The 13,857-nt window shown below is 35.1% G+C and overlaps 1 protein-coding gene across 2 annotated transcripts in view; it reads right to left on the reverse strand.

The window, feature by feature from the left end:
- Positions 1-13,857, reverse strand: part of EIF4E (eukaryotic translation initiation factor 4E) — a 38,243-nt gene that overhangs the window by 8,133 nt on the left and 16,253 nt on the right. Inside the window, exons 2-3 of one of the 2 annotated variants that reach the window (XM_036914062.2) lie at positions 13,635-13,741; positions 285-380 (exon numbers count right to left, since the gene is read on the reverse strand). In XM_036914062.2, coding sequence (XP_036769957.1) covers positions 285-380; positions 13,635-13,741 — 203 coding nt within the window. The remainder of the gene's footprint in view (positions 1-284; positions 381-13,634; positions 13,742-13,857) is intronic. The other variant, XM_036914063.2, reaches the window with a different exon arrangement.

Below are 13,857 nucleotides of genomic sequence, written 5' to 3' on the forward strand. Positions count from 1 at the left end.
CAAGTTGCCAAAAGTTCCAGGAACAATAAAGGGCTCACAAGCAAAGAATCTTGCAAGACAAAGGAATAGAGAATATGCAGGGTTAAAGGGTAACAAGACTGAAGCTTTCCAGTACTGGTGAGGAATAACCAACCACCAACTCAAACAGTTGTGAGATGGGACAAATGAAAAGGTAGTTCTGTAGATGTTTTTTTAACTGTTCAGTTTATCCTTCATTTTGTGAATGTGACTTAAAATGAAAATTCCACAATTAATAAAACAAACATCCTAAAATGGTTACTTACGCCCAAAAGTCTTCAACAGTGTCAAACTTAGAGATCAGCCGAAGGTTTGCTTGCCAAGTTTTGCTTTTATCATTTTTAAAAAACCAGAGTGCCCATCTAAAAGTAAAAAGTACGTATCAAAAAAATGGTAGTTTTGCATCCATGGTCTTAGCATTACTCACAATAGCCAAAAGGGAGAGGAAACCCATGTGTCCACTGACAGATGAATGGATCAACAGAATGTGGTATACACATACAATGAAATATTAATCAGACTTTAAAAGGAAGGAAATTCTGACAGCTGCTTCAACATGGATGAACCCTGAAAACATTATGTGAAGTGACAGTCAGAAAAGACAAATACCATATGATTCCACTTGTGTGAGGTAACTAGAGTAACCAAATAACAGAGACACAAAGTACAATGGTGGCTGCTAGAGGGAGGGAGAACAGCAAACTGTTTAATAGGTAGACTTTTAGTTCTGCAAGATAAAAAGAATTCTGGGGATTTGTTGCACAACAATGTGAATGTACTTACACTACTGAACTGTACTATATTAAAAAAGGAATACAGTAAATTTTATGTTATGTGTATTTTCCAATAAAAGTAAAAAAATTTAATGGTAGATGTTATTACAGTCACAAATAGAAGAATGTATTTTGTGCCTACTACAACATAACAAATCCTCTGCTGTACTTTGAGACGGAGGCTCATCCCGCAGAGGAATTCACAGAAATGTCATAAGGACAACTGCAGTGTGCTAAGGGCTATGACAGAGATAATCAAGCAGTTTACCTTAGGAAAACAGAGCAAAAGCACTTACAAAGGAAAGTAGGGAACAAGAAAGCTGAAATTTCAGAGAAACAAAAAGGCATTAGCCAAGAGGGAAAATGGGAGTAGTAGGAAGTGGGAAATTATTAAATGAAATTCTGTATAAACACAGAAATGAGAAAATAAAGAGATTAACTGTACAATGCTACAATAGATATGTTCAGAAATGATGCATATGTTTATATATCTGTCTATATATATATATATATATACACACCTCTGTCAAAAAAAGTTTTACTCTACTACCTTCAAAGTAAACAAAAGGTTACATGAAAGTTACATTTAAATATTATCCCAAGATGATTCATCTTTAGTATCATTATATTGTCTGAATTACTATGCCTAAGGTAACTCAAAGGAAATTTCGTTTCCTGATTAATAAAAATGTTGTCTGAAAACAGGTTTCCAAATTGACATGTACTCCATAACTATGATTAATACTTGATAGTCTCAGACATTAAAATGAGATGCATTACATCTATTTGATAATTTGTATTGCCTAACTCACACCCAAGAGAAAAAAACACAAAAAAGCAAAGGCATAAAAACTACTGAACACACACATATGGTCAAGTACTGTACTCGGGACTTCTAAAATTATTTCTTCAGAGAAGACAATTAGGGACTCTGACATCTTACTACACTGATGGACAGTGACTGCAATGGGGTATTGGGGGGACTTGGTAATAAGGGTGAAGGTAATAACCACATTGTTTTTCTTGTGGAACCTTCATAAAAGTGTTTGTCAATGATACCTTAATAAAAAAAAATACATATATATATATAAATTTATTTCCTCAGAATATTACAAACAGAACTACCATGTGATCCAGCAATTCCATTTCTGGGTATTTAACCAAAGAAAACAAAAATACCATCTCATAAAGACATGCATTCCATGCTCACTGCAATACTATATACAATAGCCAAGATATGGAAACAACCTAAAGGTCATCAGTGGATGAAAGGGTAAGAAAGGGTGATATTATATACACAATGTAATATTATTCAGCCACAAAAATGAAGGAAATCTTGCTATTTGCAACAATAAGGATGGACTTTGAGTGCATGATGCTCAAGTCAGAGAAAGACAAATACTGTATTATCTCTTGTATGTAGAATATTAAAAAAAAAACAGAAAACCTCAAGCTCACAGACACAGAGAACAGATTGGTGTTTGCCACAATTTGGGGGTGGGCAAATTGCATTTAGGGGGGTCAAAAGGTGCAAACTCCCAGCTGTAAAATAAGCTAGTCATGGGGATGTAATGTACAACACAGTGACTATAACTAATAATACTGTATTTTATATTTAAAAGTTGCTAAGACAGCAATAAAAATTCTCACCACAAGAAAAAAAATTTCTAACTATGTATGGTGATACATGTTACTTAGACTTATTGTGGTTATCATTTCACAATACATACAAATGTCATATCATTACATTGTACACCTGTAACTAGTATGTTAACATCAGTTATACCTCAACTTAGAAATAAGAATAATAAAATCAGCCTTTTTTTCTTTTTAATTCATTCAGTCATTAAACATACAAAGATTTAATCTATGAAAATAGCTAGATGAGCAAGCAAAAATGCCTGTACAGGTATGTTCTTAATTTTGGAAAACATGGAAACATCAGAAGTGCCTATCAACAACAGATTATTTAAATTGAAGTTATCAAAGTGTGGTTGTAGACCCCTAGATACTTTCAGAGCTCTGATGGCTAGAAACTATTTTCATAATAATGCTAAGACATTTTATTTTTTACTGCAATGACATTTGTACTAATGGTGCAAAAGCAATGGTGAGTAAATCTGCTGGTGCCTGGCAAGAATCATACATTGGCACCAAATTATACTAGTAGTCACTACATTCTTTACTATCACTAACACTCACGGTATAATGTCATTTTAAGAATGTCATTGATGAAGCAGCAAAAATGATTGGTTTTATTAAATTTCAAATCTACATACATGCCTTTCTTATACTGCACACACACACACAAAAACACTTCTGTGAATTACAATACTTGGGCAATTAAACTATGATGTGAACTATGCCCATTTTTCATGGAACACCACCTTTAACCATGGCTGAAAAGGCATGGTTAGTTCTTAAAAAATAAGCAGAATGAACCTTTGATTAAAATTTGAGCTTTCAGGAGAAATATCAGAATTTTTTCTACAATTTCTCCTTCTGTGAGCTTGACAACTTACTAATAAAGACAATTCTTACGAGCTTAACAATGATATTAATGAATGTCCTTGTTTTGATACTATATAAAAAATGTCAGTATCTCCAAGCTCTGAACAACTCACTGAACCAGTATATTTTCCAAATGACCAGTGATGCTGCACAAGCATGCATAAAAGGTCCACTCCAAAAGCAAGAGAGATCAATGGATTTTAGTGGAACATACTAGGAAAAGTTCTGGGATATGGTTTCAGATTACACACTGCAAAAAAGAAAAACCTACTATCAAAGGAGAATATAATTATTTCAAAAGGTTATTAAAAATTCTTTTTCTGACCACATACCAGTATGAAGTCATATTTTCTTCTTACACTTTCTCTGAAACAACTTATCTCCAGACTAATGCAGAAGCAGCTATGAAAATACAGCTGCTTTCTATTAAGTCAAGCACTTAAGACTTAAAAAATGCAAAAATCCTATTCTTCACACATGTATTTATTTTTAATATTTTTCATAAAAATATGCATATCAACATTCAATGAGTTTTTTTAAAGTAATATATAATTTTACATTCTCAGGTTTATTTTCTAATATAGTAAATGGAAATAGATAAAAATGTACATACATAAGCAAAGCTCCATGGAGTCCTCAATTTTTAAGAGTATAAGGGGGTCGTGACACCAAAAAGTTTGAAAACTGCTTATTTAAATAAAATATACATCCATAGAAGAGACTAACTGCAGCTATTAAATAGAATAACAATATGCACAAAGTTTCCTAAGATATGAAATTCAGAAGCAATGGAGGAAAGGTGATAGCTGACTACATGAAAAATCAAAACTTCTTAAAAAACCTAACATTCCATTGACAATGTTAAAAGACAGATGATTTGTCTTTTGCAAACCCCTCTTGGATGGGTTAGCATCCCTAGTATAAAATGTGTGGATAAACCTGAAAAGGAAAAAAAATGGGCAAAAATACCAAACAGACTACCCACAGATTAAAAACATGAACGATCAACACAGTAAGGAAACTGTTTTGGAAATTCAATTTAAAAAAATGCAAATTCAAAGACATTGTTTATGGAAATCAGACTAGGACCAATCCAGTTGGCAATAATTAAACAGACTGATGATACCAGCTGGCAAAATGTAGAAACCAGAAACTCAGAATTATTTAAGAGTCTAAGCTAACAAAGAAGTATAAATTGACAGTACGTACAAAGCCTGTTAAAGGACAGTCTTCAATGTAGGAAATCTGAAATTTTACCCTATAAATATATTCATACAAGTATATAAAAACATATAGGGATGTATATACTATAACACTGTAAATAGAAAACAAAAATCTATAAACCTATTAATGTAAAGTAGTCCAAATATATACAGTCTCATGACTATATATTTAATATAAGGCAGTAGTTTAAAATGAGTAGGCAAAATCTGCACATACAAAAAGTTAATAGGATAATGAAAATAGGATATATTTGCACAATAAAGTTTTTAATGCAAACCAAATTTAATATTAACTACTTGAGGCAGTGGAGAAAAGTAAAATGAGGAAGAGTAAGAGATATATAATATGTATATTATATATATAAGATAAAAGTATATATAATACAAGTAAAATCTGAGGAAAGAGAGAACTTCCTTTATATATTTGTACCTGACCGACTTAATCTTTCTTATAATTACTACAGATTCTTTTTTAAGAAAGCATAATGAATTCCATGACATTTATGAAAACTAAATGACGGAACTATTAAAATCTGAACTGTAAAGCATTTTAGTATTTCTCCAAATGATTTTACCATTTTACACAAGAAAAAGAACTTAGAGAAACTGAAATCCTCAGAGATTTCATTTTAGGATTTAATCAGTTTGTTTAATGATAACACTTTACAGGAATCTCTTCTCATATTTCACTGAAGCTGTGAGAGATAAATGCCTTAATTCTCCCCACAATAACAGCAACACTAAGAACTATGTGCACAGCAGAAAGCATACAGGGAGAGGTAGCTTTTAATAAGATACCACTAAAAAGATTAAAAAAATAAACTTTAAGGGCTTTGGCACTGTTAGCTGAACTACATGAAATAGCCATCAGTCAACTGTTTAACTTAATACCTTTGGGTGTAATGTTTTCCAGAGGATCTTACCCTTCATGTACTATTTGACCTTTCATATCTCACTCACTAACTGACAATCCCTGCTATCTAGAGAAGTGATTTGTTCCAGTAGAGGATATGCTGAACCACAGGGTCTCCTCTATGAAAAAACTACATTAAACATCTTTGGACTACCATGCCTGGCCTACAATGATAATGAAGAAATCATAAAAAATATTCACGCCATAAAGGGAATATATGTTTTTTAGATAAAAGAAACTACAGGCTACCATGGAGATACTTTGGATTCAGTTCCAGACCACCGCAATAAAACAAGTATCGTAATAAAGCAAGTCAAATTAATTTTTTGGTTTCCCACTACATGTAAATTTTTACAATATATTGTAGTCTACTGAGTGTGTAATAACAATATGCCTAAAAAAACAAGGTATATACTGTAATTTTAAAATATTTTATTGTTCAAACAACACAAAGAAATAAAACACATCCAGATTGGTAAGGAAGAAGTTAAACTGTCACTGTTTGCAGATGACATGATATTACACATAAAAAGCAATGCAGAATCCACCCCAGAACTACTAGAATAACTGAACTCAGCAAAGTTGCAGGATACAAAATCAATACACAGGTATCTGTTGCATTCCTATATACTAGCAATGTGACTACCAAAAAGAGAAATCAGGAAAACAATTCCATTCAAAATTGAACCAAAAAGAATAAAATACCTAGGAATAAACCTAATCAATGAGGTTAAAGACCTATACCCTGAAAACTACAAGACACTCATGACAGAAATTAAAGATACCAATAAATGGAAATACATCCCATGCTCATGGATGGGAAGAATCAATATTGTCAAAATGGCCATTCTACCTAAAGGAATCTACAGATTCAATGCAATCCCTATCAAAATACCAACAGCATTCTTCAATGAACTGGAACAAATAGTTCTAAAATTCATATGGAACCACAAAAGAGCCTGAATAGCCAAAGTAACCCTGAGAAGGAAGAATAAGGCTGGGAGCATTACGCTCCCTGACTTCCAAGCTCTACTACAAAGCCACAGTAATCAAGACAGTTTGGTACTGGCACAAAAACAGATCAATGGAACAGACTAGAGAGCTCAGATATAAACCCAAGTATATATGGTCAATTAATATATGATAAAGAAGCCATGGATATACAATGGGGAAATCACAGTCTCTTCAACAACTGGTGTTGGCAAAACTGGACAGCTACACATAAGAGAATGAAACTGGTCTATTGTCTAACCCATACACAAAAGTATACTTGAAATGGATCAAAGACCTCAATATAAGTCATGAAACCATAAAACTTTTAGAAGAACACATAGGCAAAAATCTCTTGAATATAAACATGAGCAACTTTTTCCTGAATGCATCTCTTCAGGCAAGGGAAACAAAAGCAAAATGAACACATGGGACTACATCAAACTAAAAAGCTTCTGTACGGCAAAGGACACCATCAGTAGAAAAGGCATCCTACAGTATGGGAGAATACATTTGTAAATGACATATCTGACAAAGGGTTAACATCCAAAATATAAAGAACTCACATGCCTCAACACCCAAAAAGCAAATAATCCGATTAAAAAATGGGCAGAGGACATGAACAGACACGTTTCCAAAGAAGAAATTCAGATGGCCAACAGGCACATGAAAAGATGCTCCACATCGCTAATCATCAGGGAAATGCAAATTAAAACCACAATCAGATATCACCTTACACCAGTTAGGATGGCCAACATCCAAAAGACAAGGAACAACAAATGCTGGCAAGGATGTGGAGAAAGGGGAACCCTCCTACACTGCTGGTGGGAATATAAATTAGTTCAACCATTATGGAAAGCAATATGGAGGTTCCTTAAAAAACTCAAAATAGAAAATACCATTTGACCCAGGAATTTCACTTCTAGAAATTTACCCAAAGGAAACAAGATCTCAGATTCAAAAAGACATATGCATGCCTATGTTTATTGCAGCACTATTTACAATAGCCAAGATATGGAAGCAACTTATGTGCCCATCAACAGATGAAAAGATAAAAAGATGTGGTACATATACACAATGGAATATTATTCAGCCATAAAAAGAAAACAAATCCTACCATTTACAACAACATGGATGGAGCTAGAGGATATTATGCTCAGTGAAATAAGCCAGGCGGAGAAAGACAAGTACCAAATGATTTCCCCCATTTGTGGAGTGTAACAACAAAGAAAAACTGAAGGAACAAAACAGCAGAAGACTCACAGACTACAAGAAGGGACTAGCGGTTACTAAAGGGGAGGGAAAAGAAAGGGGTAGGGAAGGGTAGTTGGGGTGGAAAAAGGGGATGGAGGGTTATTATGATTGGTACACATGGTGTTGGGGGGGTTCACAGGAAAGACAGTGAAGCAGAGAGAAGACAAGTAGTGACTCTGTGGCATCTTACTATGCTGATGGACAGTGACTTCAATGGGGCATGAGGAGGGACTTGATAACATGGGTGAATGTAGTAACCACATTGTTTTCCATGTGAAACCTTCATTAAGAGTGTGTATCAATGAACCTTAATAAATAAGTTAATTAACTAATAAAAAATACTTTATTGCTTAATATGCTAACTTCAGTGGAGCTTTCAGGAGGTAACTAATAATCTTTTAACTGGTGGAGGGCCTTGCCGCCATGTTGATGTCTGTTGATTGATTAGGATAATGGCTGCTAAATGTAAGGGTGGCTGTGGCAATTCCTTAAAATAAGACATCATTGAAGTTTGCTGCATCGGTCATCTCTTCCTTTTACGACTGTTTTCTCTATAGTATATGATACCATTTAATAACATTTTACCCACAGTAGAACTTCATTTAATGCTGGAGTCAACCCTCTCAAATGCTGCCACTGCTTTATCAACTAAGTTTGTCATATTCTACACCCTTTGTTGTCATTTCAACAATCTTCACCAGAAGTAGATGCCATCCCAAAGAACCACCTTCTTTGCTCATCCATAAGAAGCAACTCCTCATCTGTTCAAGTTTTGCCATGAGATGCAGCCATTCAGTAACATCTTCACACTCCAGTTCTAATTCTAGTTCTCTTGCTGTTTCTATCACATCTGCAGTTACTTTCTCCACTCAAGTTTGAACCCATCAAAGTCATCCATGAGGGATGGAATCAACTTCTCCAAAACTCCTGTGAATATTGGTATCTTGAACTCTTCCCATGAATCAAAAATGTCATTAATGGCATCTAGAATGGTAAATTCTTTCCCAAAGGTTTTCGATTGACTCTACCCACATCCATCAGAGGAATCACTATCCATGACAGCTAGAGCCTCACAAAATGTATTTCTTAAATAATAAGACTTAAAAGTCAAAAAGACTCATTCATCCATAGGCTGCAGAATGGATGTTATTAGGCATGAAAACAACAATCTCATTGTCCATCTCCATCAGACCTCTTGGGTGACCAGTTGTGTGTTGTCAGTGAGCAGTCACATTTTGAAAGGAATCTTTTTCTGACCAGGTCTCAACAGCAGGCTTAAAATATTCAGTAAACCATGTTGTAAACAGATGTACTGTATTCAGGCTTTGTTGTCCCACTTATAAAGCACAAGTAGGGCAGATTAAGCAAAATTCTTAAAGGCCCTAGGATTTTCTGAATGGCAAATGAGCAGAGGTTTCAACTTCAAGTCCCCAACTGCATTAGCTCCTAACCAGAGAGTCAGCCTGTCCTTTGATGCTTTGAAGACAAGCACTGAGTTCTCCTCTTTGGCTATGATAGTCCAAGATGGCATCTTCTTTGAACAGAACACTGTTTCATCTACACTGAAAATCTGGTGTTTGTAGTAGTCACCTTCATTAATGATCTTCGCTAGATCTTCCAGGTAACTTGCTGTAGCTTCTACATCAGCATTTGCTGCTTCACCTTGCACTTTTATGTTATGGAATTAGCTTCAAACTTTTCTTCTGCAGCTTCTTCACCTCGCTCAGCCTTCATGGAATTAGTTACAGACTTGCATTGCATTAGGCTAGAAATAAGGAAATGTCATGGCTGCTTTGACTCTCTATCCAGACCACTAAAACTTCCACCACATCAACCATAAGGCTGTTTCATTTTATCATTCATGTGTTCACAGGAGAAGCGCTTTTAATTTCCTTCAAGAACTTTCTCTTTATATGCATAACTTGGCTCACTGGCACAAGAGGCCTAGATTTAGGTGTATCTCAGCTTTTAACTTAAAGTGAGAGATGTGCAACTCTTCCTTCCACTTGAATTCTTAGAAGCCATTTTGGGTTATTACTTGGCCTAATTTCAATATTGTTGTGTCAGGAAACAGGCAGGCCCAAGGAGAAGAAGAGAGATGGGAGAACAGCCAGACGGCAGAGCAGTTAGAACACACACAACATTTATCAAGTTCAACATCTTATATGGGCATGATTTGTGGTGCCCCAAATCATCAACAATCACTGACCACAGATAACCGTAAACATATAACAATATCAAAGAAGTTTGAAATGTTGTGAGAATTAGCAAAATGAATTAGTTCATTGCTCATAAAACACTAATGAGCAAACGCTATTGGAAAAATGGCTCCACTAAACTTGCTGGATTGCCACAAACTTTCAATTTGTAAAAAATACAGTGTGTGGAAAGTACAACAAAAGGAGGTATGCTATGGGTCATAAATAGGTGAGATCGCTAAAGTAAACAGTTACCAAAACCAGGCAAAGACACCAAAAAAAAAGAAAATTTCAGACCAATATCCCTGATGAACATAGATGCAAAAATACTCAACAAAATACTAGCAAACAGAATTCAAAAATACATCAAAAAGATCATCCATCATGATCAAGTAGGATTTATTCCAGGGATGCAAGGATGGTACAACATTTGAAAGTCCATCAACATCATCCACCACATCAACAAAAAGAAGGACAAAAACATGATCATCTCCACAGATGCTGAAAAAGCATGACAAAATTCAACATCCATTCACGATAAAAACTCTCTCAACGAAATGGGTATAGAGGGCAAGTACCTCAACATAATAAAGGCCATACATGACAAACTCACAGCCAACATTATATATAACAAGAAGCTGAAAGCTTTTCCTCTAAGATAGGGAACAAGACAAGGATGCCCACTCACCCCACTTTTATTCAACACAGTACTGGAGGTCCTAGCCATGGCAATCGGACAACGCAAAGAAATAAAAGGCATCCAGATTGGTAAGGAAGAAGTTAAACTGAACCCGTTTGCAGACTGACATGATATTGTAAATTAAAAAACCCTAAAGAATCCACTCCAAATATACTAGATCTAATATCTGAATTCAGCAAAGTTGCAGGATACAAAATTAATAAAAGTTGCATTCCTATACACAAATGAACTAGCAGAAAGAGAAATGAGGAAAACAATTCCAATCACAACTGCATCAAAAATAATAAAATACCTAGGAATAACTAACCAAGGAAGTCAAAGACCTATACTCTGAAAACTATAAGACACTTATGAGAGAAATTAAAGAAGATACCAATACATGGAAATACATCCCATGCTCATGGATGGGAAGAATTAATATTGTCAAAATGGCCATCCTGCCTAAAGCAATCTACAGATTCAATGCAATCCTTATCAAAATATCAACAGCATTCTTCAATGAACTAGAAAAAATAATTCTAAAATTCATATGGAACCACAAAAGAGCCCGAATAGCCAAAGTAATCCTGAGAAGGAAGAATAAAGCTGGGGGGATTATGCTCCCTGACTTCAAACTCTACTACAAAGCCACAGTAATCAAGACAATTTGGTACTGGAATTATGAACAGAACCATAGACTAATGGAACAGACTCGAGAGCCCAGATATAAACCCAAGCATATATGGTCAATTAATATACAATAAAGGAGCCACGGACATACAACAGGGAAATTACAGTTTCTTCAACAGCTGGTATTGGCAAAACTGGACAGCTACATGCAAGAGAATGAAACTGGGTTATTGTTTTAACCCCATACACAAAAGTAAACTCGAAATGGATCAAAGACCTGAATGTAAGTCATGAAACCATAAAACTCTAAGACAACATAGGTAAAAATCTCCTGAATATAAACATGAGCAACTTTTTCCTGAACCCATCTTCTCGAGCAAGGGAAACAAAAGCAAAAATGAACACATGGGACTACATCAAACTAAAAGGCTTCTGTACGGCAAAGGACACCATCAACAGAACAAAAAGGCATCCTATAATATGGGAGAATATATTTGTAAATGACACATCCGACAAGGGGTTAACATTCAAAATACACAGAGAAATCACAGGCCTCAACACCCAAAAAGCAAAGAATCCGATTAAAAAATGGGTGGAGGATATGAACAGACACTTCTCCAAAGAAAAAATTCAGATAGCCAACAGACACATGAAAAGATGCTCCACATCACTAGTTACCAGGGAAATGCAAATTAAAACCACAATGAGATATCACCTCAACCAGTAAGGATGGCCAGCATCGAAAAGACTAACAACAACAAATGCTGGCGAGGGTGCAGAGAAAGGGGAACCCTCCTACACTGCTGGTGGGAATGTTAGCTAGTTCAACCACTGTGGAAAGCAATATGGAGGTTCCTCAAAAACTCAAAATAGAAAAAAATTTGACTCGGGAATCCCACTCCTTGGAATTTACCCAAATACAAGTTCTCAGATTCAAAAAGACATATGCACCCCTATGTTTATTGCAGCACTATTTACAATAGCCAAAATATGGAAGCAACCTAAGTGTCCATCAGTAGATGAATGGATAAAGATGTAGTACATTACACAATGGAATACTATTCAGCCATAAGAAAGAAACAAATCCTATCATTTGCAACAACATGGATGGATCTGGAGGATATTACGCTCAGTGAAATAAGCCAGGCAGAGAAAGACAAGTGCCAAATGATTTCCCCCATTTGTGGAGTATAACAACGAAGCAAAACTGAAGGAACAAAACAGCAGCAGACTCACAGACTCCAAGGTCAGAGGGTAAACAGTGTAGCACAGAGAAGGCAAATAGTAAATCTGTGTCATCTTACTACGCTGATGGACAGTGACTGCATTGGGGTATGGAGGGGGACTTGATAATCTGGGTACATGTAGTAACCACATTGGTTTTTTTTAATGTGAAACCTTCATAAGAGTCTATATCAATAATACCTTAAAAAAATTTTTATAATAAATAAAGTGAATAGTAAAAAGGTCTTGGCAGAACAGGAAATTACAGGAACTGAAATTCTTAAATATTCCCAGAAATTAGTTCCAATTACTTTCCTCCTGACATTTTCTTTCTAACATCAGCTCTCAAGGAATTCATGTTAATTTTCATGACATGAACCAGAAAGACAATTAAAAACATAAGCATACTAGGAAGAAGAAAAGCCATGTAATGAGCTACTACTTAACTACCCTATTGTTAACTGTGAAAACTTAATTCATCTTAACCTCTCTTTTCCTCTTCTAACTTAATATAACCCAACCAACCTCCAGACTCCACATCCCCTAGTTCACTCTTTTCTACTTCATAGTTCAATTTCAAGTTGCCTATTCTTGCTCTAACATTTGTATACTTTCTATTCACTCTTCCAACTACTCCAGTCTTTTCTATCATCTATACTCTAAACTTTCTCCTATGTTAGCAAGAACTTTTTTAAATTGTTCAATCCAATGGTCATTTGAGACATTTTTATTGTTCAATACAATGGGTATTTGCCCTTTTTGTGGCACATATGCTATTGATCTATCTGTCCTTAATTAAAACAAACAATTTTCTTGGTTTCCATAACCACCACTCTGTCCTAGTTTATACACAGTTGTATGTCGAGGCTCTTCCTACGCTTCTTCCTCAAAAAAATCCCCTATGTGCTGCATTTTTAAAAATAAAACCTCTGTCTTTAGTCAAGTTCACTTCTCAAGAGAACTCATTTACTACTGTGGTTTCAATTACCACCAATCACCAATTACCAATGAATTTCAAACCAATCTCTCAACTGGTACTTCTTTGTAAGCTTAAGGTAAGTTAAACTACCTGCTAGACATGGGTAATCCAAGTGAAAATGGAATCCTCAACCTAATTTATCTAAAACTAGTCTCATCTAACATTTCCCTCCAAACCTGTCCTATTCACCACCATTTACCTTATTGCCTAAGTCAGAAAAATCTAAGTGTCAGAAAGCTTACCTGTTTTGTAAAGGATGTTTAATATAGTGTTGTGGGTTAGCAACCTCCTGATTAGATTCTGTTTTCTCTTCTTCTGTAGACGGGGGATTAGGAGTAGGGGTGGTTTCCTAGTGGAAAATAATAATAAAACATTACTTTAAATTTCTTAACACATCTATGACAGCAATACCCTAAATAAACTTGAATATTGCCAATATTATCTTTTTAAGAAGGAATTACAGCA

Source organism: Manis pentadactyla, chromosome 5, assembly GCF_030020395.1.
Source record: "Manis pentadactyla isolate mManPen7 chromosome 5, mManPen7.hap1, whole genome shotgun sequence".
Taxonomy (NCBI): domain Eukaryota; kingdom Metazoa; phylum Chordata; class Mammalia; order Pholidota; family Manidae; genus Manis; species Manis pentadactyla.